General features: G+C 50.5%; 1 protein-coding gene across 8 annotated transcripts in view; it reads left to right on the top strand.

Moving 5' to 3' along the window:
• EHMT1 (euchromatic histone lysine methyltransferase 1) overlaps positions 1 to 25,878 on the top strand; it is a 137,154-nt gene that overhangs the window by 83,770 nt on the left and 27,506 nt on the right. For 6 of the 8 annotated variants that reach the window (XM_027615859.1, XM_027615860.1, XM_027615864.1 and 3 more), the window contains 10 exons: positions 895 to 972; positions 2,477 to 2,597; positions 5,558 to 5,689; positions 9,224 to 9,369; positions 14,006 to 14,149; positions 15,454 to 15,680; positions 16,457 to 16,630; positions 17,849 to 17,931; positions 19,055 to 19,161; positions 25,121 to 25,243. In XM_027615859.1, the coding sequence (XP_027471660.1) occupies positions 895 to 972; positions 2,477 to 2,597; positions 5,558 to 5,689; positions 9,224 to 9,369; positions 14,006 to 14,149; positions 15,454 to 15,680; positions 16,457 to 16,630; positions 17,849 to 17,931; positions 19,055 to 19,161; positions 25,121 to 25,243 (1,335 nt within the window). The remainder of the gene's footprint in view (positions 1 to 894; positions 973 to 2,476; positions 2,598 to 5,557; positions 5,690 to 9,223; positions 9,370 to 14,005; positions 14,150 to 15,453; positions 15,681 to 16,456; positions 16,631 to 17,848; positions 17,932 to 19,054; positions 19,162 to 25,120; positions 25,244 to 25,878) is intronic. The other 2 variants (XM_027615861.1, XM_027615862.1) reach the window with 2 other exon arrangements.

Raw genomic sequence — 25,878 nt, 5'->3', positions numbered from 1 at the left:
ATCTTAGTTTGTGTAAAACGCAGCCTCAGTGTGAAACTGATAAGGGTGTGCCTCGATTAGGGAATGGGGAAGTTACTGGGTGCAACCCCACAAAGAGCCAGGCTGAGGGTGTGTGTGACCACATCCCTGCCTCAGGGGGTAGGTGGAGAAGGGGTGAATGGATACCCATATATTTTAGTGTTTTTGCATTGAAAATGTATTCATGTATTACCTGTGTGGATAGAAAAGATAAATACAGCAAAAAAAAAAAAATAATGAGGTACCTATATTGCCTTGATATGGAAATAATTCCAAAATATATTTTTAATTAGAAGAAAGTTTCATTCACAAAATTGTGTTTGGTGTTCTGCCAGCCAGCAGGCAGAATCATGCTTCTGTATTCAGGCCCATTCGTGCCAAACATTGGCTGGAAGGAGTGTGAGCAGCACTAGCGTGATGGTCCTGGGGGCTGAACTGGGCTCTTGGGTGGGTTTAAAGGGTAGGTTTTGCATTTTGTATTATTTTTTGGCCTCTGGAAATCTTTTTACTATGTATTTTGTTACTTTTTAATTGAATTCTACTACACACAAAATGCGTCAAGTGCACTAGTCTCCAGCATACAGATGATGGGCTCTTACGTGCCGGGGGGCTGCCTTCCAGATCAGTACAGAACTACGGCAGAGGAGCGGCCCACCTGGGACAGGCTCTTGGGCAGGGATCAGGCAGGACTCGGAGCTGGTACCGGTCACACTTCATGGACACCGCACCGGTGTCATCTCCACCCCCCGGCCTGTGCACGTGCATCTCCAGCGCTGACGGCCAGTGTGTCCAGTAATATGTGTTTTTATCGAGTCACCTCCCCTGAAGGGTCTCATTAGATGTGTTTTCTCTTCGGCTTGTTGTGCGGCTGGCCAGACGGACGGCGAGTCTGAAGAGGAGCAGGAGTCAGCTGGCACCGGGGAGGAAGACGAGGATGGAGATGAGTCCGATCTGGTAAAACCCCAGCCCCACACTCTGACTTTGTGTTCGGTGGCAGAGGGAAGCAGGAGGCTCTGTAGTCTGTCCAGCCTTCACTCAGCTGTCATTGCAAGTGTGTGCTTGGAATCTGGGGCCGTGATGGCAGATCTCGTCCCAGACCTTGGGAAGGAGATGAGAAGGACATCTGAGAAGAGAGCCAAAGGAGACCCTCATCGGGCAGGCAGGGCTAGGGGAGGGAGGTCGGGGCTTTGGTGTGTGAGGGTAGAATGGGTAGGACTTGGCAGCAAGGACAGTGGCCGTGATTCTGCCCTGTGACCAGTGTGAGAGAGAAGGATTTGAGGTGTCTCAGGATTAGAGCCAGCAGTCCCTTTTGTGGGCTGGTTGTCACAGGGAGGTAAGCGGTCAGAGGGCGGGGGCACTGGGTCTGTGGGAATGGGGGAGCAGGGGCTTGGAGATGGGGAAGAGCACAAGCCTCAGGATGGGGCCCAGAAAGCACCCAACAGGTGAGCTTGAAGCAGAGGAGGAGGAGTTGATGTGAGACGGGAGGGTCCTGTGAGCTGAGAAGTGCTCCCAAGAGGGAGACATTGGTCCCTGGCATTGGTGTATTGTGTGGGTAGATAAGATGAGGACTTGGAAGGGACAGTTGGGTTTGGTGATAAGCTGCCCTTTGTCTGGAATGGCAGGTTGAAGCGATAGTGAGCTTGGGGGCAGTGCTTGAGGAAGTTGGGTCTGAAATTTTGCAGTAAGGAGGGCAGGGGTGAGGCAGAGGAAATGGAGTGCAGGGTGCATTGGGCCACTGGTGGGGCAGCAGAGGAGCCTGTGTGTGCTGGCGGGCCACCGCAGTCAGAACTGGGCACCCAGCACCGCACCTGGTGTATCTCCTCCTTTCTAGCATCTCTCTCTGTATCCCTAGGGAGCAGGGGTTATGTGATTCTCCTTGTAGACCAGTTGAAGGTGGTGGCAATTCTTGCTCTGTGTCTCTTTGTAGATGCCCTTCCTGCATCTTAGATTTTAGAAATAGATGGTCATAAAAATCTTAAAATATGGTAAATTAATTATAACTTCTTTCCTTGTTCTCCATGTAGATAATTAATGTGGACATAGATTCTGAAGCAGATTGAGGCATTCATTGTTCCTTTTCTCATGAGCAGAATGAATGGATGCATATGATTAAAAGTGGATTCTCTCCCTGAGCTTATTTATTTATTTAGTTCCTGACTAGAACTTTCTCATTCTTTTTTGTGCCAAATTTGAGTAAGATTTATAAATTCCATTTAAATGTTCTTGGCTTTTCTTTTTTTTTTTCCTGTAAAATAACAACTTAGTGTGATTTAGGGGAAAACATGAGTATTTTTAAGAATGGGACCAGAAAAATGTCTGAAAGTGAAATTAATCTTCTAGTTGAAGAACCAAGATATAGCAGGTATTTTATTTTGCAAGGAAATAAAACTTCTAGTACCTTTTGCTTTCAGGAGCTCCCATGCTTTGCTTTTTCTATTCCTGCCCCTTTGGCTCTCAGAGTTCTGAATCCAGTATCAAGAAGAAGTTTCTCAAGAGGAAAGGAAAGCCTGACAGCCCTTGGATCAAGCCGGCTAGGAAACGGAGGCGGAGAAATAAAAAGAAGCAAAGCGGTGTGCTGGGTAAATGTGGTGTCCACATTCGAGGACTGTCTGGGTGGGAAATGGGCTCATGGGAGGCCGTCCGGGGGTGGGGTTGGGGTTCTGTGTAGGATTTCATTTGGAAAAGGGGCTCTACTGTTTTAAGGGGGGAAAAAGAGTATGAACTTCATTAGAGACACTCAGGTGATCCTCAGGTGGCTTCCTTCTGGCAAATCTCCCTTAATACTGGTTTCATTGTTGAGTGTTGAGCTAATTGGGATTATTCATCTTCTTCCCTGTGTGACCAGGAATCTGTGGCTTCTGAACATTGTATGGTTACCGTGGCTACCCTTGGTGTAAGGTGTGGGCAGTGCCTAGGTCCACACAGTGGCTTTCAGCCGTTTGGTCAGATTCCCCTGTTCTGGAAGTAATTTTGTTAAAGGGGATTCAGGGAAGGAAATGACCCTGAAATCCAGAAGGTGAGCAAGCCTAGTGGGCCAGGGGTCACTTCTGATAGCTTTGTTGCAGAAGATTTGGCATGTGATATAGTGCACGTGATTCAGGTGCAGGTGCAAGGTGGTGAGTTTTCACGCGTGTATGACCACGAGACCTCCGCCACAGTTATGTCGTGAATGCTCCTGCTGCCACTTGGTGGCCTTTCCCTCTCCCCCGCCAGCCCTCCCCATCCCTAGGCGCCTCTGCTCTACACTCTGCAGATTGGTTAGCACTGTGTAGGACTTCATTTGAGTGGATGATTGGGGAGGTACCCTTCCCCTGTCTGTCTTTGAGTCATCCACGTTGTAGTACCAGTGGATCGTTGGCCAGGAACGATTCCGTGGTTCATTCTTCACCTGTTGATGGACGTTTGGGCTCTTTCCTGTGTTTGTTTCTTACATTTGTATACAGTCTTCATTGATCAGACACTTTCACTTATCTCCGGTAAATATTTGGGAGTGGACTAGCTGAGCTGTATGCTATATGTCTGACTTTAGGGAACTGCCAAGAGGTTTTCAGCCAGAGACCGGAGTACCGCCCTCTCTCTTTCACGTTCCCACAGCGGCACAAGAGCTCTGCACCTCTGTGTCCTTGCGACACTCATCAGGGTCGGTCTCTGGTCCCAGTGCTGCTGGGGCACCGCAGGCCTCACCGTGCCTTCAGTGTGTGTTCACCTCGTTGAGTAGTGAGGCTGCACACCATGGCCTTGTGTGTCTTCCTTGGTAAAGGGTCCTCTGTTTTGCCCATTTAAAAATCAGATTGTATACTTTCTCACTGACTTGGAAGAGTTCCTGCAAGATTTCGGATACAAGTCTTTGATTATGTACACATTTTGCGCATTTGTGTGCCTAGTAAAAGCTTAAAAAAATTTGTTGAAGTCTAATTTATGAATTATTTTCTTTTAAAATTCCTGCTTTTTATGATCCCAGGAATCTTTTACTAAGTCAGGTCACAAAGATTATGTCCTGTATTTTCTTCTTGAAGTTTTACAGTGTTAGGCCTGATGGCGTGCATCTCTGACCCATTTAAGTTAGCGTTTGTGTGTGGTCTGCGGCAGGCTATTCCCCTGTTGCGTGTGGATGCCCAGTTGTTCCTGCCCCATTGCTTAATTTGACTTGTTTCTCTGGGTCACCCTTCGAACCTTTGTTGACAGTATATGTGTGGGCTGTTTCATTTGCTTGTTTATCTTTACGCCAGCACCACAGAGCCAAGGAGCTTGTTCTGATTTCCACAAACACTGGCTTTTCTTCTCCAGCCCCCCGATGCACAAGTAGATTTGCTAAGTGGATGTCAGGGAGGCAGAGCTAACCCCTGAAGCACAGAGGAGAGCGGTCTGTGGAGCCCTTGAGCCTCCCGTGAGCGCCGTCTCTTCCACTCATGTTTCCTTTTCTCTTCACCGCGGATGACTGGCCAGTGTGACTTTTATGCTGGCTAACAAACTAACAGTGTTGGTAGACGTAAGACCTGCATGCTAAGATGAGTGCTTGAATGTTTATTCACATAGGGGCTCAAATTTTATTTCTTTGTGTAGGGTGTTTAAAGTTGCCCAGACTGCTCGTATTCTTCACATGCATGGTGATGAGCTGAGCTCTCACAGTGGCTGGCTTCGTCCTGTCTGTCCATGAGCTCAGATGTAGGAGGTGGCATGCATCCATGGGCCCCGGGTGCCACACTGCTCTGTATTATATGGCTCACTTATTTCTGATCACTGACATAATATCAGTGACTAGTATTTGGAAGCTTGGCTGTGAAAAACAGGCACCTGCCCTTTGCTAGTGTTAGATATTATCCTGAGTGAGTGTGTACTGTTCACAGGCTTCCTCCGTGAAGTCTGCTCACAACAGCAAGAACCCATGTGGGTTCTCCAGGAATGGTGGACAGGCCTCTGGGCAAAGGAGGCCTGAGTCTGGGCAGCGCCCATTTCACAGGCCCCTCAGTTGTATTCAGATTGCATTGCCCTCTAGAGCGTGATGCCCTTCATAAAGCACCATGTCTGACAGGTGGATACGTCCCTGCAGTCCTGCGTCCTTTCCCTTTGAATCCCGAACTCAGATGTCTGTGGGATCGGGCAGATTTCCCAGCAACACTGCACCTTTGGGGTGGCTTCTCAGCTACTTTACATCAGCTGGTCTTTCAAACCTGCAAATCAGAGAATTTTCTGTTTTATTTTTAAAGTAGTAGTTACAGATCATTTATATACTATGTTTTTATGTTTCCTTGATTATTTGATCGGCCTTTATCTGACTGGTGTAGTTACAGAGAAAGATGTTTCCACATGTCAGTTCCTTGTTTTTCGTGATACAGCTCCCCCTCCTGCCATGAATAGTCTGTGGAAATGGGGGAGTTAGCAAAATGAGGCGCAGGAAAGAAAATGAGTGAGGCTGCAGTGTCCTGGACAGGGGTGGTGTTGGAGTTTGTGGTTTTGAATGGGTTAATTAGCATTCCCCATGGTCTCTGCTGGAGAGGCGGCCCGCGTGCAGTGTTTCACAGGCCCCTTCTGAATGCAGGTTCCGAAGCATATACGTCATCTTCAGGAAGCGCAGAGCAGACGGCGCCTGGAGACAGCACTGGGTACATGGAAGTCTCTCTGGACTCCCTGGATCTCCGTGTCAAGGGGACGCTGCCCTCACAAGCAGAAGGTGAACCTCTGTGCTGTGACCAGGCCGGGCACCATCTTGCTCTTTGTTTGCTGGGGGCAGCCTCATATTAACGTGATGCCCTCTGGTGGGTAATAATGAAACGTTCGATTAACTGCATCCCGAAAAGGTGGCCGAGTGGATGCACTCGGGTGTGTTTGCCCAGTCCCCCACGGCATGGGAGTGAAACATCTCCCATAAGATCAGGTTGTTGGTGGTCATGGCTTACAACACGTCCCCTCGTCGGTCAGACCCATTTTTATGTAGGGTTCCTGCTGGAGAGGGGTCCTCCTGCCCTGGCTGTGTCGGGAGATACACTGTGGTTTAATTTTGAATAGCATGGCTTTGTCATCGTCTCTGACTGTGATTGGTGTTCAGGTGTGTTCTGTGCTGAAACAAAGGGTACACCTAGTGCGGGTTTGGGCCTTGAAGGGGCAGGCGTACCCACAGCTCACCTGGTTCTGGGCCTGGAGTGCTGGGGGTGAGGACAGTCAGCTGGCCGGAGTTGTGCGGGGCTTTCTCTCCACCACTGTTTGCTCTCTTTGAACCATTTAAAAACCTTTCATCCATGAAAAGGAACTAATCACTGATTATTTTGGAAAATCTGTGTAAAATGTAATATGGGGAAAATGTAAAATCCCAAAGGTATTTACATTCCACATGGACCTTGCAGTTGTGGGTTGTGCGCTGCTATAGGAGTTTAACCTGTCAGTCTTCAGAGGACAAATAACTGGCTTTTTAGGGTTTTGAACACTAGAGAAATTTTGATCACCTCTTTAATGTGGGAAATCACACCTTTAGCGTAAGACACATTGTAGACTTGTCCATCAGAGAAACCATTTTTCTTCTTCTCGCACCAAATAGAGTAGAACGCCTCTCTAATGCCCTGAAGTTGTTGGCAAAGTTCCCTCATGCTTGCTTTCCACATGAAGGATAATTTTTCTAAACCTGCTTTTAGGTTTGTTTCAGGAACTTAGAGATTTGGATGTAAGCTGGAAATAGTATTTCATCTAATCAAATTTCCCCTCTGCTGTGCCCCCGTGGTTGGAGGTGAGGAGACAGCGGGGAACACAGTGGAAACTCCTGTTGCTCACAAGCACAGTGACCTTGGGCTTGCCCCAGTTTGTTAGCTGAGCAATGGGGGATTGTGTGTTTATGTGCTTATATTCTCTTTCTGGTAAAAGTAAGTGCCAAACTGGTGGGAGCCAAGTTGGAGAAGTAGGAGGAGAAAGTGAAGGCTTTCTTAGATTCTATGACATTTTGTAAGTTGACTTCCTAAACTTTATTTTTCCTTGATTGGTAACCACTGATTGATTAGTCAGTGATTGGTCTGTCCAGTCATACTTTTGATTTAAAGAATCAGCGCATTGAAGACACAAGTTGCATTTGCAGCCAGGCCTTTTTTTTAGTGTCTGAGTTTTGGACACTAAACTGGGGGAGAAAGTTGTGGAGCCCGAGGCTGGATAGGAGGGACAGAGTGCCTCAGGCTCACTGGAGGCCTAGGGGGTGTGCTCCGGGGTGTGCTCCGGTGATGGGTGCAGAGGGCAGCTGATGGTTCTGGGTCATGGGTCCGGAGGGTCCAGGCTTGAGCCTTCAGAATTGTTTGTGCACAATCAGAGTCCGCTGCTCGCATGTCCTTCTTCTTGGCATCTTTGCTGCTAGGTGTGCTGAGTTGAAGTTGAGTAACATTATGGTCCCAGCAGATGATGGCGGGGGGAGGCCAGGAGTGGGTGACGTGGAGATTTGGAGGGGAGCCAGAGCTCAGTGGCAGTGGGCATTTAGTGGGGTTCTCTTGAGCCGTTCCCTTGGCGCCCCTGGTGGCTCCCACTGCTGGAGACAGGGGGCACACCCCATGCTCAGGAGGCGTCTGAGCCACTGCCGCATTGTCCGTGTGTGGGCCTGGTCCTCACTCCTACCCTTGGCCTTCTCAGCCATGCTGGCCGGCCCCTTGGGCAGCCTGTGTCTTCCTTGTTGTAAAATGCAGTTGCTAAGCGGAGTCCTCGCCAGGGCTCTCCCAGTTTTAAACTTGTGGTGTTGCTAATGTTAGTTCTAGCTCACCGTTTCCCTGTTTCCTCTCACCGTGAAGGAAGGGAGTCAGTCTCTTGGGGTGTAGGTGACCCAGAGGCTCAGCAGTGTCACAGGGCAGAATGAGCATGTGGGCTCCTGCTGTCAGTTATGGAGGGCCCTGCGTCCTGAGTCTCCTGGTGAGGACCAGCCTCAGATTACACAGAAGGGTAGTGGTGGGCAGTGAGGGCATGTCCTCCAACCCATGTGGGCCCACGTACATAGGTGTGGCAACAAGAGTCCATTATTCTTGCTGCCTTTTTTTTTCTTTTTTTTCCTTTTCCTTTTCTTTTTCTTATTTTTTTTTTTTTTAAAGATTTTATTTATTTATTTGACAGAGAGAGACAGTGAGAGAGGGAACACAAGCAGGGGGAGTGGGAGAGGGAGAAGCAGGCTTCCTACGGAGCAAGGAGCCCGATGTGGGGCTCGATCCCAGGACCCCGGGACCATGACCTGAGCCGAAAGCAGACGGTTAATGACTGAGCCACCCAGGTGCCCCTCTTTTTCTTATTGTTTTAAGTAGGCTCCACACTAGGCTTGAACTCATGACCCTGAGATCATGACCTGAGCTGAGATCAAGGGTTGGACACTCAACTGACTGAGCCACCCAGGCACCCCAAGAGTCCATTCTTCTTAACTAAGAGAGCTAATGGCGAGCGTTGGAGATGTCAATCACCTTATGTTTCTACTTTGGCTGTCTCACAAGAGGAGAACATGAAATGTGTCTTCCTTTGGAAGCAGCCGGACCCTGTTGCCAGGTTGGATTGAGGGGTCTTTCTGGCAGCCAGCCTGCACCCCCACCCCTCGAGGCCAGCCTGGCTCTGGCTGTGCTCACGTGTGGGCTGCAGGCCCTCCTCCCCTGGTGTCTTCACCGCAAATTGGGGATGAGAGGGAGATAAGATGTACCACCCTCATTACTGCTGTCACTGTTAGCCTAGCGTCCGTCAGCTCTTCCCACCTCAGTCTAGCAAACATCCTGGGGAGTAAGTAAACCCTGATGGAATCGAATGTTTCTTTCTGTGGCTGCAATTCTAAAACCAAGTGAGGAGAGCAAGGTCTTAACGTGTATTAAATGCTTTTTTGTGTGAAAACCAGAAGATTTAGAGGTAGCTAATGAAGGTATAGTCTCTTTCTGAACTTAGGTCCTGGATCCTGAGAACATGGATTACCAAGTAATTCTTGGGAGCCCGGCTGCTGGTATGTTAGTGGGAGAGGTTTCCTCTCCATCCCGCCAGCAGTGGACACTCGACAGGCGGGCGGACCCTCCTGCTGCGCTTCGGTGCTTGTGCCAGCAAAGTAGTTGGCGTTGTTTTCTTTCCTCCCACGTGAGGTTTCCAGAAAGACTATGTCATTGGTCGCTTTCTGGACTGCCGTCTTTAGATGGGGACTTCATGCCCCTGAATGTGGTGTGGAAGCCTGTCTGGGTGTGCGCTGTGCTGTTGGTGACACTCACGTGTGTTTGTGTGACTTCAGGGCTGGCCAATGGTCCCGACGTGGTGGAGACAGATGGCCTTCAGGAAGTGCCCCTCTGCAGCTGCCGGATGGAAACCCCAAAAAGCCGAGAGATCACCACTCTGGCCAACAACCAGTGCATGGCTACGGAAAGTGTGGACCACGAAGTAAGCGAGCTCGTTTCCCTGCAGCAACAGGACGAGGCAGGACCCCAGAAGTACGGTAGAAATGGCAGTTTTGCAGGCCTGCCATCCCTTCTGCAGCTTCTGGTTGGACCCCTGGACACAGGAGAGCTCCCCTCATCTGCTAGGGCTGTGTGGCACCCCAGAAACACACTTTACACTCGATAGACAGAATAAATAGCTACTTGGTTTTTCCCCCATTTTTCAGAGTAAGGAGTTGGTGTCCTAACATTCCCAGGGGCTTGTGTTTCCCCCCTCCCATCCCTCTCTCCTTTCCTTTAGCATCTTAGGGACTCATGGTCTTTTCTGTATTCAAGTGTGTTGTAAAATGAAACAGAGATCCAGAAAACAATACAAGACCAATGTTTGGTCTCATGAGTCTGTCTGGGGCGAACACCCTGATAACCTACCACCAAGGTTCAGTCTCTTACCGGGGCCTAAATGGCCCCCATTCTGCCATCTGTAGTGCTCACCTCCCTGTGTTTTCTGAACATCCTTACCATCCATATGTAAACCCGTAGACACTGTTGTCCTTTTGTCTTTTAATTTACACATACCCCCCCCCCTTTTCTTTTCCTTTCAATTTTTCTGTGGAACAACCTGGGCCATGTGGCCACATCACCTGGAGTTTATGGATCCTGCAGTCATGGTGCTGTTCAGCTGTTCCTCTGTCCTCCTTGTATGTCTGCAGCTTAATGCAGAGATGATCAGACTCTTCTCACTGCCTCTGCAGGACTTCAGGAGGACGTTAGCCCAAGGCTTTGAGATTTCCTGGAGGCTGGACCACACTGGCCCCAGGCCTCCCTGCGGGGTTTCCCAGTGAGGATCTGGTATTTCACTGTCCCTGTCCTGGGGTCCACGAGACAGTACCTCTGTCTTCCTCCCCCTCATGCTCCAGTGTTCATGTGTCTCGTGGCTGAATGGGGTTTGCCTGCAGACACTTGAGTCTTGCGGCCACGGTTGATTTTGTTGTAAATGTTGTCTTCGGGTTGTGGCTTTGCCGTCTAGTTGCTATTTTATGTGGGATTCCAGGAAATTTTTAGGCCACTGCTGTTTTCCCCAAAATTGTTTTGTGGTCTCCCTATCTCGTGTTTAGTTGCTAGCAAGCAGCCCTTCCCAAAACAAGCTCCTTTGTCTTTTTATTTTCTTCGTCAGACAGCTTGTTGAGGTACGCTTCGCATAGTAAAAGTCATCTTTTTGTGTGTGGTTCTGAGTGTTGGCAAGTGTGTATAGTCACATGACCCCCACTGCTGTCAGGAACCTGCTCTTTGGGTCGTCTGATGCTTTTCTGACTGTCCGTTCTGTTGCTGAGGGAGGAGTGTTAGATTCTTCAGCCACATGGGTTTCTCCTTCCAGACCCATCGGTGTGGAGGCTCTGCCCCGTGCACCTGCGTCTGGTGCGCTGTCCCTCTGCAATCCCAGGAGACACCTGTGCCGAGACGTCATGTGCCTGGTCCTCACATAAGCCCCTAGTTTCCTTGGATTACTGTCTGCAGGGTGCATGTTTCCACCCTTTTACTTTTCACTTGTCTTTGTCTTTAAAGCGGATTTCCTTAGTCTCTGTTCCTGAATCTTGTTCAGACCAACCCCACCTCATGCCGTTGTTGCTGTAGTTGGGCTATGATCTGATGTCTTCACGGTGTTAGGCTTAATGTCATCTGTTACTCATTTTTCTCTTTTTTGCCTTTTGGATTGAATTTTTTTATGATTCCAATGTATTCCACTATTGGCTTTATTATGTACGTCTTCTGATGTCTGCGGGGACTGCCCCGGGGTTTCCAGCACGCGTCTATACTTTGTTCCAGCGTACCTGCACTCGATGCCACACCCGTTGACGTGGTGTAAGGATCTCACGGTAATGTGGTCCCAAATCCTCCCTCCCAGCTTTTGTCATGCGTTTTAATTTCCTATGTACCACAGGGTATTGCTGTTATTTTTGCTTTAAATAGTTGTCTTTCAGATTGTTTAAACATCAAAGTAGTCTTTGGTTGACTTTCATTTAGGCCCTGCCCCAGGACCGCCCCCCCCTCTGTTGAGTCGGAGCCCCGGACGCGGCTGTCCTAGCCGCCCCACGCACAGCTCGGTGCCGACAGCGAGTGCTCTCACTTCCATGGGCCTGGAAACATCTCTGTTCTGCCTTCGTCTGGGGAGGTATTTTCATGGGCATAGAACTCTCAGCACCTGCAAAGGCTGCTGCTGTGTCAACCTCCATGGTTTCTGACGAGGATGCTGGCCGCCCTTCCTATCTTTGTTCCTCTGCTGTGATGTTGAGTTTTTCTTTGGCTGCCCCAGGGTTTCTCCTGTCTCTGGGCCTGGGTGCCATGGTTTGGCTATCTTTCCCTTTCGATGCTTACCCTCCTTCAGTCTCTCTGAGCCTCTTGGACTTTGATCTGTTGCCTGCTTGTCCCCGAGCCTTCTCGCCTGGCAGCCCTTAACTTCTCAGCCTGGCTCTTCTCCCCTGTCTGGCACTCTGGTCATATGTACGTCAGCTTATGCGATATTGTCTCAGCTGGTGGGTGTTCTGCTCTTTTTTCTGTTTCTATTTTAGGTTTGGGTTAATTACATTGACCTTTTTCAATTCAGTAATTTCTTCCTTGTGGAGTATGCTCACGAGCCAGTCATATGCATTTATTTGTTTCCATATTTTTTATTTCTACTGTTTTTATTTGACTTTCTAACATTCCTGGTGTGCTTGGGTGGCTTCGGGCCACCTCCCAGTCTCCTTCTGTAGCCTGCTCTGGCTCTTGGCCGTGTGCTCAGACTCCTGAGCAGAACCCCTCAGCCGCAGCACCTCTGCCGCTCTGGACCAAATGATTCTCTGTGCAGGATCATCCTGTTTGTAGTCACATGTTTAGCAGCATCTCCTCTCCTGCTTGTTATTGATAACTGTAAATGTCCACAGTGTTGTTAGATGTCAGCTTGGCTGCGTCTCAGTCTCAGAATCCCTACTGTCTGCCCGTGCCAGTTCTTCACGCCGGTTCTCCCGGGCTCCCTCCCCTGGGACGGCCACTTTGACCTCTTTGAATTTTTCCTTGTATTTTAAATTTTTTTCCATAGTTTTACATAACCCACTTTTCTGCTGTCATTTCTTGACTGTCTGCTTAAGAGATCCTGTCTGTTGGTTTCTGACTGTGGCGGGGGTACTCTCCTTTCTCATTACCTCACCTGCAGTCTGCATTCTGTCTTCATTTTTGGTTAAAACCGTATTTGTGGTTTTCATAACACACTATGGAAATGCTCACGGCTGAGCCAGAGGCATGTTTGGATTACATTTCTTCTGCTAAACAACTTTTTATTTTCCTGAGTTAATAATTTTCTCATTTTTTATTTTCTGTGTACCTAGTACAGATTTAGTCCCAGACCGATGGAATTGCACATTTCTGTGGCATTTTCAGCACGTCAAGTCTGCCTGGGTCATAACTTTCTCGTCTTGGTTGTGCATAACCGTCGGTAGCTTCTCACAAAAGGTTGCTGGGGAGATAAATATCCGAGACTTTGTATTCTGGAAACGCTTTCTGTCAGTCCGGAACTCTGTGTTGGACACGTTTCCTTTACATTGGGATTGCTCTTTGTTCTGGTGTTGCGCAGCACTCGCGGCACGGCTGGGCTGGCTTCCTGCTCGCGGTCCCGCTCCCCGGGCGGGAGCGCACTGGTGTCCCGGCTGCCCCCGCCTCCCGCACAAGCAGGGACGGGCGCGTCCTTCCAGCTGGCGCACCCTTGCCTTCTCTCCGTTTTACCTTTACTTTAGGTCCCCTCGATGGAGCCTCCAGTTTTCTTCTCCATTTTCCAAATTTTTGTCTGTTTGCTTCACTTTCAGAAAATTCCCCATCTTTCTTCCAGCACTTCTGTGGAAATTTCCCTTTCTTCCACCTTAATTAATTCTAATTCCTGAGAGCTCATTCTTCCCCAAGCGTGTCCTCCTTGTAGCCCGCCGTTCCAGTGTGGGAATGGCCATGACGTCTGTCTCTTCAGGGGCACGCTGACCGTCTCCTACACACCGTCCCGACCTGTAGCTCGTACGCCTCAGACGGCTCCTGGTTTCCGCCTCGTAGCTTTAGTGTGTGCTTTGTCTTTGCTGCTCCCACTGGAGCAGACGTTGGTCAGGGAAGGTGGGTCTGCACCTTGTTGTTGGCTGAGTCTGCATCACTTGGTGGGGGTGGGGGGCACCGTCAGCTGAGCCGTTGCAGGGCAGATCATGGGGGGCCTGAGGCCGCTGTGGGGGTGCACCTGAGCCACACTCGCCGTTGTCCGCAACTAACTGGTAGCCCTTTGTCTGGTGTTTTGCTCTGGCTGCCCTGACCACTCGTGGGGCTCCATGGATTCGATTCACAGGATGTTCCACTGCTGGCCCACGACGTCCTTCCTGTCTGGCCTGGTGTACGTCCATTTGTCCTCCGTACCTGGCCTACACCCCAGCTTGCCCCGGATGTTTCCTCAGTTCACCCAGTTAACCACCTGCAGTGGACCCTCTGACACTGCCTGCGGCCACCTGTCAGGCTCACTGTTCTGTTCTGGCAGACTCGCAGAGGACGGAGCCCTCAGAGTCCGCCTTGGACGCGCATCTGCACCCCTCCCAGCCTCTGACGGCTCTGTTGCTGACCCTGGTCTTGTGTGATTACAGCTGGGCAGGTGCACCAACAGCGTGGTCAAGCATGAGCTAATGCGCCCGTCCAGCAAAGCCCCACTCTTGGTGCTTTGTGAAGACCACCGGGGCCGGATGGTGAAGCACCAGTGCTGTCCCGGCTGTGGCTACTTCTGCACAGCGGTAAGTGCCCAGCTCGCCTTGCGGGTCCCTGGCTCAGCAGGCTCATGCCAGTGCTCCCTCCCTCCCTCCCCTCCCTGGCTGACTGTTATAGCAGACACCTCCCAGCAGCTCCCTGGTCTGGGGCCCGCCTGGAGGCCCCCTCCCACGATACACTCTCCTCTTGCTTCGTGTGAGTCTGCAGCCTCCCGGGGACAGCTGGGACATGGGAGGCAGGCGCCCTCAGCCCCCCCGCCCCCCGCTCACTGTGTCTGAACGCACAGCGGCCTTGCTCCTGGGCAGGGCCTGCCTGACTCTTCTGCTTTGCCGTCATCTCTTGATTTTAGGGTCTTCTCTGTCAGTTACTTCATTCCACATATACCCATGCCTAGGGTGCCATAAGAACGTGGGGGTCCCTGCAGTTCACTTGGCCCACAGCGGAACAACCACCTGGGTCAGGAGGCTCTCTGCAGTGGTTGCTCTTGGGATTTCACACCTGTGTGCCCTTCGTTGTCTTCCACATCCTTGTTGCTTCTGCTGGAAAAGAGGGAGACTGCTTCTCTGGGTCCAGTGACCCAGCTCCCAGCAAGAGCGCACTACTCTTACTGCTCCTCATCCTGCTGGAGGTTTACCTCCTTGGTGCCGGCGAGTCCTTTTTTGAGGCTATCAGGTTTGCCTGAAGTGCCCCCCCGGTGATGCTGGGTAACCTCTGCGGAACACTGTCCCTCCTCTCTGTTCCAAGTTTCTCTTTCCTGGATTGTCCTCTGGGGGTCCTTCTTGGGACCTGGTTTTCTGGGCAGTCTCTTCTCGGGTTAGAATAGCCGGAGAGTGAGGCCTTGGCCTCCTGGGGTGTGGGGGGCAGTCACGTGGCTTCTCCCCACTTTGCTCACTCTCTTTAGAGCAGCGGTGGAGCAGGGTGGGGGTCGTCTGGGTGGGTCAGTCAGTTAAGCATCCCGCCCCTTGGCTTCAGCTCAGCTCACAGTCTCAGGGTTGTGGGATTGAACCCCGATCAGGCTCCGCACTCGGCGTGGTTTCTGCTTGAGAGTCTCTCCCTCTCCCTCTGCCCCTCCTGCTCTTGCTGTCTCTCTCTCTCAGATAAATAAATCTTCAAAAAACAAAAACAAAAAACAAAGCAGGGGCACGTGTGGACACACCACAGACATAGGACATGGGTCTCCTGCTTACTTAGCCAGGGACTGGGAGCCCCAACTGGCCTCTGGGCCCCTGGCCCCACACCACGCTCACAGGCAGGTTCCGTAGCACTTTGTTTACTCTCATGCATGTTAGCCCTAATTTTAAACAGTGATTTCTTGTCTTCCCATTTTCAGGGTAATTTTATGGAGTGTCAGCCTGAGAGCAGCATCTCTCACCGCTTTCACAAAGACTGTGCCTCTCGAGTCAATAATGCCAGCTACTGTCCCCACTGTGGGGAGGAGATCTCCAAGGCCAAAGAGGTGACCATCGCGAAAGCGGACACGACCTCCACCGTGACGCTGGCCCCCGGGCAGGACAAGAGCTCCTTGGTGGAGGGCAGGGCTGACACGACCACGGGCAGGTATGTGCCCAGTGCAGCCTTGGCCAGCTCCCCTGGAGACCTGTGTGTCTTTAAGTGCTGACCCCTGCATGTGTGCGCACGTGTCCTCTGCCCCTGCGGGAGTGTCTCTGCACGTCCGTGCACGTCTGCGCCCCCTGCACACCCGTACACGCGTTGCATGCGAGTAGAATATGAAACATTAGCTTCAGCTCGTACAGTCAGTTACTGCGTTATATTTTGAAGTCCCTAGCTAAGTGAGAAAATAATTTTGTCAAGGGAAGGGTTCCTATTGGGAATGTAAAACATAATAAATATTATACTGATACAGAGAAAAGTAATACTTTGTCGAAGGCTGCTTAAAAGAGCCTTGAATTGTAGACTTATCAAACAGTATTGGGAGGAGGCCGAATCTTTCTTGTTCTGTATTAACCCTGCTAATCTATAAATGAATGTAACATGACTTGAATCAGATTTCCAGGAGGATTTCCTCCCACTGGCAAGAGCAGTGGGTTTGAGAGCTCCAACTGGGAAGTTCATTCACAAAAGCAAACTTGAATGTGGTCCTGGAAACCCTGGAAAAGTTGCCCTTTTGCTTTGAATGTCTCTTTCTTTCTGGGAATTTGCCCTGAACTGGACTTTGATCCAAGGACTGAACAGAGAGCGAGTCTGGAGCTGTTTTCACGCTCAGCTGGAAGGGTCCAAGTGAATCATGTTCTGTGTTTTCGTTGGTCTCCACAAGAAGTGGAGTTTTTCACGTGTCTGCAATTCAGCATATCGTTTGTTTCCTACCCCTGAAGCACTGCTGGACCACCGCTCTTGGAGGACGGCAAGCCGCAGGGCACAGCCCCCCAGGCAGCCGAGGGCTTCGACCCCACGGGGCCTGCCGGGCTGGTGAAGCCGGCCCCCGGCCTTTCCCAGGGACCAGGGAAGGAGACCTTGGAAAGTGCTCTGATCGCTCTGGACTCGGAAAAGTAAGAACCAGTCTGCGTTTTCAGATGTGGCTCAGGGCCTGACCCACTGACATCTGCCCATCTGGACATTCCTTCCTGCAGACTTCTCTTCCCTCCGTGTCAGCCACTGGGCCGTTTGCGCCTGTGCGTCTGGAAACCCCCCAATGCTTCCAGTGCTGCCATGGTCGCACTTCCCAAGGGTCTGCACCCTGTGTGGCACCCCCTGAGGGTCATTGGGCTCCCCCATGGGGTCATGGTGCATTCCCAAGGAGGTCACTGTAGCATTCTTCAGCTTTTTGATAAATGGTGTTCATCAGGACAATTCACATATTTTTATACTATTTCAGGAAATTATTGCAAGCTGTCCATTACACTAAGAGCAAAAGGTGACTTCTTTGAAGTCATAAGTGAGGACAGTTCTTGTGAGGCTTTTACAAACATTTCCCCTGGATATTGTTGACCCCCTGGTGTTGGCTTCAGGACATAAGAGCAAATGCCACTTGGCTGATTCCTCATCTGTGAAATGAAGGGTTGGATCAAGTGGCTCTTTAGGCTCACCTGCCAACTCTCAGATAGTGCAGCCCTGCATTAGGGCCCCGAGTCTGTGACCTGTGAGCCAGGCAGGTATCCTCTCCCAGGGAAGCCCACCGGCCGAGTTCACCAGGGCCTCAGGCCAGGCCACGTGTCCTCCCTTGGGACAGCACGCCTCTCTGCCGGAAGGGGCGTATGTCATGGTACTCTTGATTAGGGGAAGCTCAGGTGTTAGGACACACTGCCCAGTCCCCTATGGTTTCACTCTGTCAGTCTCCAGCCTCATCTGTGGCCCTGATGTTATGGTCACTGAGGGTCCCCCTGCCCCGCTCACCAGGCCCAGACCGCAGACTGCTGAAGAGGGCGGGCTGGGCCAGGTGTGACCACACTGCCCCTGCCACCTCAGGGCCTCCCTTGACCCCATGCTACAAAGAGATGGTTCACTCTGTTGTCACAGTACACAAAAGCCTCAGGAATCATTCTCCTGCTGTGGATGAAGAAGGTAGTTGCTCATTTTTGTTGTTTTTTTCCTGTGAGATACCTGAGACTGGTGAGTTTGGTGCCCTTGACCCTGAGGCATCAGCAGGTAGACATCCCCAGGCCTTTCCATCCTGCAGCGCGCTTCTGTGCATCTGCGGGTGGTGGCAGGTGGGCTGGGAGCCCGGTGGGGCCACCCGGTGGTCACAGCTGTCCGTGTTTTCCCCACAGACCCAAGAAGCTTCGCTTCCATCCGAAGCAGCTGTATTTCTCCGCCAGGCAAGGAGAGCTGCAGAAGGTGCTGCTCATGCTGGGTAAGAGGCCTGTCACGTCCGCTGGGGCCCCGGGGGCCGGTAGTAGTTTGTTACCTTTTCTTAGGAGGTGGGTCTCTTTTTTTTTTTTTTTTCTTTATCTGTCTCTCATTTCTCTGACCTGTGCTTAGTGTAGTTCATCCTGTGCATGATGTTCATATTCTGTTATTCGTGATAATAGAAATATTTTCTATGAATTTCTCATTTTAAAAGAGGAATTAGGTGGATGATTAAATTAAGAGCAGGTATAGATTCAGAAAAAAGGAAGATGAGTGAGCTGGGGCCGATTGGGCGCTGGTGGTAGGAAGGCAGGTGCCAGGCCTGTGCTGGTCGAAGCCAGCTGTGGGCAGAGCAAGACGCTTTACACTGATGTCTGCGCATGCGTCTCAGGGCTGACGCGCCTGCCGGTGCTTTCAGACCCTTCCCAGCTCTGCTCCGGTCAAGGAAGGGGCAAGTAATTCAGTTCTGAGCTCGCAGCTCGAGGCTTTATATCTCTGGGGTGAAAAGAATGATTAAAAAGCCCTTCACTTGACAATCAAAGAAGAAACTCAACGATTTGTTCCAAAAACGTAAGTTATTTAATGTTGACCAAAATGGCGGTTTTAGTCCTTTTCCCCCTAGGCTTGGTGGGGTGCTGAGGTTGCCTGGCTGCTCTGTGGCCGGTCTGTCAGCCGATCGTCCGCGTTAGGCCTGCTGGGATCGTGTGCACCAAGCCACGTGTGTGTGAGGCTGCCCAGTGGGCCTGTTGTCCTTGAGCTTAGCAGGTGCCCCGGCCTGGGGGGAAGGCTGAGAGCAGGGGTGCTTGAAAATACAGGAGGGACCGCAGAGAAACTCTGGGAGCCCTTGAGTTGGACAAGGACAGTGAGTGAGGGGGGATTCGTATTGTTAGGTGGTTCCTGGCAATAGACCCACATGTTGAATTTTGTGTGGAACTAGCGTACTTCTTTTGAATCTTCCAACGTGTTTGGAGCCTGGCTTCACTGTAACCTAGACTCGGGATGGTGTTGTGTGATGCTGGTTCTCGGTGGTCGTCCACATGTGCTTTTACCAGCCTTTGTGACCACCCTAAAGTGGTGGGAACCAGAGGCTGCTTCCGAGATAATCGGTGAAACCTTTTTGTTGACAGTTGATGGGATTGACCCCAACTTCAAGATGGAACACCAGAGCAAGCGCTCCCCACTGCACGCCGCCGCAGAGGCCGGCCACGTGGACATCTGCCACATGCTGATTCAGGTCGGACGCACAGCTCTCCACGGAGCCCTCCACCCACTCCCTCTTGTCTTTGTTGAGTGAAATAAAATGGGATTCACAGTTTAGAGAGCTAGAAAGTCCTATAGCACTTCCTGGCTCTAAGAGAGAACCAGTGTTTCTGTCCCCCTAGCCCTGGCCCTGATGTCAGTCCTGCAGCTGCTTCTCTGGCTCTTCCTAGACTTGTCGTCTTTGTTCCCATTCTACATTCAGGTTTCAGTATTGATTACTGACTTTGGAGCGTGGAAAGGCTTGGCCTTGGCTCACATACCCCCGCCCCAGTCCCCTCCCCATTTGATCATGTCCCCATGTTGCTGAGATAGTAGGAGCCCTTGTGTTGGCCGCAGCGCATACGAGAGCCGTAATTGTCGAGTGCTTCTGTTGTCTCTTGGCCTCCTGCTGACTCATCCCTAACCCTCCAAACAGACCGCCTCCTGTCTCTGTGTCACCTGCAAGCCCTGTTGCTTGCTCCCATGTCCTCTTTCTCTGGGCCAGCCCTTCCCTGACCCTGGCCCTGTGTTGGGTCCCTTGTCTGCTGGAGACCACATTTTCAGTCTGATCCTTTATCTCCGATGCTTCAGGAAATTTCCTTTGATCCACTGGTCTGAAATCCCACTGCAGTGCAGTGGTCTTTTGACTCCTTTGGGGCATTTGGTGGGTCCTTTCAGTGTAGACATTCCTGTCCCTTGTTCTGGGGTTTCTGGATGCCACCTTCCTCTCTGCCCTCTGGAGCCCCTGTTCACACGTTAGGCCTTACGGACTCATTCTCTGGTCTTCGCTTCCTGCTGTGCACCTGCTCTTCATTTCCCATTCCACTTGCTGGGCAGTGTTCTTGACCTCACCCTCCGGCTCCTCTGGGGAATTTTAATCTGTGCAGTCGCATCTTGAGGTCCAGAGTCCTTGCTTGCTCCCTGAGAGTTCCTTTTTTTTTTTTTTCTTAAAGACTTTATTTATTTGAGAGAGAGAGCATGAGAGGGAAGAGGGTCAGAGGGAGAAGCAAACTCCCCGCTGAGCAGAGAGCCCGATGCGGGACTTGATCCCGGGACTCCAGGATCATGACCTGAGCCGAAGGCAGCCGCTCAACCAACTGAGCCACCCAGGCGCCCGAGAGTTCCTTTTTTGTACCTCTGTTCTTCCCTTGTTCCTTTGAAGATATTACAGTAATTTTGGAGTTTTATGCTGTTCTGTTCGTTTTGGTCTTTCTTTTTTAAAGGTTTTCCTCAAATGCCTGATGATTCCTGTTTGTTCACATCTGAAGTACTAAAATGCTGGTGGAGGGTCCCTGCCTTGTCACTGTCAGGTGCCCTGCAGACACTGCTGGCCGGAGAGGGGCGCATGTGGGCTGTCTCCTGCATGTGCCTCTGTGGGAGCCAGAGGTGCCGATGGCCGGAGTGCCGGGGCTGCCCCTCCCTCAGCCTTGCGTGTGTGTCTTCACTCCTGACGCCACAGCTTCTGCTGGTGTGTCCCCACTCACCTGGAGTGCTTTCTTGTCATTCTCACCGGTGCTGATGGAAGCAGCAGCTGTGGGCGGAGCAGTTTGCAATCACATCGATGTGTGCTTGCGTCTCTTTTACAGTAGATATACCTGTTAGTGTAGATTTCTAGCTTCCTCTCGTGCCGAAGAGCCTCTGATTTGGATGTATCTTGTTAAGTAGCATGTTGCTAGATTTTTTAAAAGCTCAGTCTGATAACCTTGGAATTTTAATAGGAACTTTTAGTTTAGATAATATTTACTGTAATTTCTATCATTTAAATATATTTCTGATGTTTTATTTTGTTGTTTTGATTCTTAGTCTCTTCAAACAGATATATATATATTTTTTAATCTCCTTTGTTGCCTTCTTTTGGGTTGGTATTTGCTTCAGTCATCTCATTTCCTTTCTCTTTACTCACGTGGAGGCTGTATACTCTTCTTTCTTGCCTCCAGAGGTCACTCTGTGATCTGGTGTGCAGGTGTCATGTCCTCCGTCTTTAGACAGGCAAGGTGAGGGAGCTGCAGATGCCAAGCTGCGGGGAGAAGGCCTTGCACTGGATTTTGGTGGGGAGGCCCATGGAGGCCTCGGGCGCGAGTTCAAGAAGCCTGGCAGGACTCGGGGGCAGCTGAGAAGGCTGCTCAGAGTGGTCCTGCAGGGGATGGTTCTTGGCGGTGACTGTGGTGGGTGGCTGATCTGATGGAGAATGAGCTCATTGGAGAGAGGTCAAGGGCAGAGCGGGCATGGTCATCGAAGCAGTGACCACGGGTGCAAGCGCTCTGAGGGGGAGAGGGCTGGGGGCCGGAACTCCAGGGGGACCGCTGTCTCGTCCCCGTTGCGAGGGCATGGACGTGGTTTGTGCTTTTGCAAGGGTGGACTGGAGACCCAGCGCTGTGTAGGAGTGTTGCAGGACAGGGGCGAGGCAGGAGGTGGGGCAGGGTCGCCCTCATGGTCCTGTGGGCTGCCTTGGGTGAGGGGCTGCCCAGGCTCCTCCTCATCTCAGCGGCCAGTGTGGGGGCTTCTTGGGAGACGTTTCCCTGGATTTGGAATTCTGGGTTGCTGGTTGTTTTCTCTCACTTTGTTTAAGGAAAGATTCCACTGTCTTCCGGCTTCTGTGCTTTCTTTTGAGAAGTTAGCTTTGAAAGGACATGTTTTCTTTTTGGTCTTTTTTTTTTTTTTTTTTTACAGTTACAGTGTGTGTGTGTCTAAGATACACACAGAAAAGTTCTTAACATGTAAACGTCCTGTTAATAAATAATCGTGAAGGGCACCCACCTCAACCCAGGTCAGGACACAGCCCTGCCCACCCCCCTGGAGGGGACGGCTCTCCCGGCTCTCACAGCCTTGGTCTCTGCACCTCTGGTTTGATCACCATGTGGCTTACCTGTGTCTGCCTCTCTGCTTTATGCTCATCGAGTTGTGCAGTAGGACTTCTAGTGTGTCCTCTTCTCAGTCCAGGAGCATCGAGTCGCATGGTAGGACTTCTAGTGTATCGTCTTCTCAGTCCAGGAGCAGAAGCCCTACTTGTGCCTGTGAGCACGGGGGGACGCTCTCTGTGCTCTGGTCCGGTCCTGCTCCTCCTCTCGTGTGAGGCACCGTCCTGGGAAAGCCGAGAGCTTAGGAGCTCTTGCCGTTCTGCAGCTTCTCTGTGTCTTAAACGGTTGCAAAATAAAATGTCACTTACTGGGAATACCAGCCCTTTCTACTGTTGTTCTCTGTGACCCTCTGTGCTGACCTGATGTCGATGGCCCAGGCTGCTCACTCCCTGAGCTTGGGAGCCTGTGATTATGGGTATTTTTCTTCTTTTAGAACCTGAGCTTCTTTCCTGAGATTCCCCAGGAAAGAGGTGGGGTGGGTTTTTCTAGTTTTCTCTGAATCCAAGGGTGTTGTTTCTAGGAGGTTCAGCTTTGGTGGGGTGTCTCTCACCCCACACCGTCCAGTACGCAGGCTCTGGCTCTGCACCATCTCCCCAGCCCCAAAGCAGCATGGAAGCTGCTGACTGGTGTTGCTAGCCCGCCCTCTTCTGGGTTCCTGTGCTCTCGGGGTTTGAGGAACATTCCCTCACAGCCAGAAGCGCCTGCGAAGAGCAGTTTTGAGATCTTTCCATCCTGTTTAACTTTCATCCTGAGGCCTCACTGGAAACACCTCTTGTTTTGTTCGGGCCCTGGCCCGCTGCAGTGTGGTGTGTGGTGCCACATGTGGCCGTTTGGATTTAAATGACAAAATTAAACGGAAGGAAGTATGTGCTCCTTAGGCACTGAGCGGCGTTTCCCATGCTCAGGGGCTGTGTGGTCAGGGTGGCTCTGCTGGTCTCGGATGCAGATGCAGCACATCCAGCTCCAGCAGTTCGTGCTGGCCTTTGGCCAGCCCCAGGGACATCCGTGGTGTGAGCATCCCTGCCACTGGTCATTCATGACAGCTGCCCTGGGTCCAGATGCAGGTCACCTCCCTCTGCTCCCCAACTCTAGGGTACCCCGTTGCCTTGTCCTCCTTGTGTGAGTGTTCTGTGTCTGTGGTTGCCGTCTGTCGGGAGTCTGTGAGGTGTTTCCTAACAGAGAAAGGTGTTATGTTCTGATAGTCACAGAGCCCAGAGGAGAGGGACAGAGCCGCACCTGTTGCACTGACCTCTGAGCTCGAGGACCTGCTGTGGACTGCACACACCTCACGTGGTGCATGCACACACTTTGCACACCCACACGGGGTCTTGCACACTCTGCACGGTCACGCAGGGAGGTTTTGGGGAACATGTGGGGGTTGGGGCCTGCCTGGTGTCCAGCACTTGGGCTGTGGTGTGTCTGTCCTGGAGTCTGTACTAAGTCCATCTTGCTGGACAAACTGGGACTTTTCCCTTAAGACCCACTTTCCTGTTCTCACTATTCTCTCTAGTGGGAATCCCATCAGTCACGTGGGGACCTTCTGGTTTGACTTGCTCTTCTCTGTCTTCTCCCCTGTCTGAAGGTTCTCAGGGATTCTTTGGCTTTGTCTCTCAGTCTTCCCTACCTTTTCTTGGTGATGATCACTTTCTTCTGGGCCAACTTTTGTGGTGTCAGTTCTGGTTTGTCTGTGTGTCCCTATGAGGGCCTCTGTCACTTGTTGCCCCTGATTTCGGATGGGCACACTCGGAATCGGTCGTGGGTCCTCAGGGCCTGGTCTGACCCTGGTCTAAGTGAAGGTCAGGGGCCTGGTCCTCTGACCCCTGACCTTCTGTTAGTGCCTGGTCTTCAGCTCTGCCTGTGTTCCCCAGCCCTGTCCTGCCCTCTGGAACTTGCCAGAAGTCTCGTTCAGGATTCCCTGAACCACCTCAGTCCCCTGGTTTCCCTGTGTACCACTCTGGATCTATTTAAAAATCTCTTAACTCATTTTGTTACTTTTGTTTTTAACTACAAACAGTAAAAACAATACTATTCTCAGCCTTTTCCTAGTAAATATTATTTTATAAACTAAATACTAGCTTTTGGTACATCAGTTTAAGAAATTAGGCAGTTTTACGCCCACAGGGAAAGGGTTTTAATTGTGAGACATCCAGTTTGCCTATAGCACACAACACATTTTAAAGTTGGACCTTCTTCTTAAGTTTCAAACAGACTGAAGTTTAAGCGTACTTGCTAACCAGAGTGCCTAGGTGGCTCAGCTGATTAAGCACCTGCCTTTGGCTCAAGTTATCAAGTTATCAAGATCCCAAGGACCTGGGATCAAGTCTCCTGTCAGGCTTCCCTGCTCAGTGGAGAGTCTACTTCTCCCTCCGTCTACTCGTTCTCTCTCTCTCTCTCTCTCTCTCTCTCAGATAAGCATACTTGCTAGACCATTAGTTTTCCAAGTACATAGTCTATTGGAAGAATTAGAAATTGCTTCAAAATATGTAATATTGGAAATCAGCTTTTATTCTATTTATTTTGGGAAGCAGTAAAACAGCCAGAGAGAGAGGTCACTGAGTCAGAATGTCCCTGTGGTCACTGTAGGCCAGGTCACTGCCCGCCTTCTGGCCCAGCCTTGCTGAGCAGCCCCCTCCACATCCCTCTTTGCCTGCCTTATTTTATTTTATTTTTTAAAGATTTTATTTTTGAGAGAGAGCGTGCACACACAAATGGGGGGAGGGGCAGAGGGAGGGGCAGACTCCCCACTGAGGAAGGAGCCCGACGCGGGACTCTGAGTGGAAGGCAGATGCTTAACTGACTGAGCCACCCAGGTGCCCCCTCCTTTTCCTGCTTTAGAAGGTTATCACTTCTCATTTCTAAAGGTATCGTCACTAATGTGCTGTAAACGTTTTCTGTCAAGAAAATGCTCTTCTTTAACCGAAGGTTTGACACTAGTAGAACAATCATGTCTTTGAATTCGGTTCTGAAGACTCAGTTACGGTCATTAGAAATGATATTAGCATAGCTCATGAGTTCTTTCAGCTTGCAAGTGTCTGAATGCCAGGTGGGGGCTGCAGTGGGAGCTCTCTAAGCACCTGAACTGTCTGGTTTCACTAGGCGGGCGCGAATATTGACACCTGCTCAGAAGACCAGAGAACCCCATTGATGGAGGCAGCAGAAAACAACCATTTAGATGCAGTGAAGTACCTCATCAAGGCCGGGGCCCTCGTGGATCCTAAGGTACGCATTCCTGTTGTGTGTAGAAATTTTTCAGAAAGATGAACAGGGGCCAGTTCCTTGTTGGAACGTCTTTAGGAATTGGTAGGCATCAAACAACCACCTATTTGTCTGAAGTAGTTATTAGTTCACCTTGTTGGTTACCAGTTTATTTGAGAAAATACTAGTGAACACTGGATCTACTGTGCCTCACAATAGACAAAGCAGCGAATAAGGAGTTTGCCATGCAGAGGTCTCTAGCTTCCTTCATTTTGGACACTTTCCCTCCTCTGACTTCCACTTGGAGCAATTAGCCACCCCCCCATAAAAAGCATCCAAATTGGGAAAGAAGTAAGATGATCTCTGTTCATAAATGGTATGATTTTATATGTAGAAAAATCTAAAGAATCCACACAAAAAAATCTAGAACTAAGAAATACATACAGAAAAGTTATACAAAATCAATACAGAAGCATCAGTTGTATCTCTGTACACTTGAGATGAACGATCCAAAAAGGAAATTAAGAATTCCATTTACAATAGCATCAAGAAGAGCAAAGTATAAGGAGTAAACTTAACCAAGTACACCAAAACCCCCAAAACATTGCTGAAAGAGATGAAAGAAGACGTAAGTATGTGGAAACGCGTCCCGTGTGCAT

The sequence above is a fragment of the Zalophus californianus genome, chromosome 13 (genome assembly GCF_009762305.2).
Source record: "Zalophus californianus isolate mZalCal1 chromosome 13, mZalCal1.pri.v2, whole genome shotgun sequence".
NCBI lineage: Eukaryota > Metazoa > Chordata > Mammalia > Carnivora > Otariidae > Zalophus > Zalophus californianus.
The sequence above is the reverse complement of the archived record's forward strand: the minus strand, read 5'-3'. Positions and strand labels throughout refer to the sequence as shown.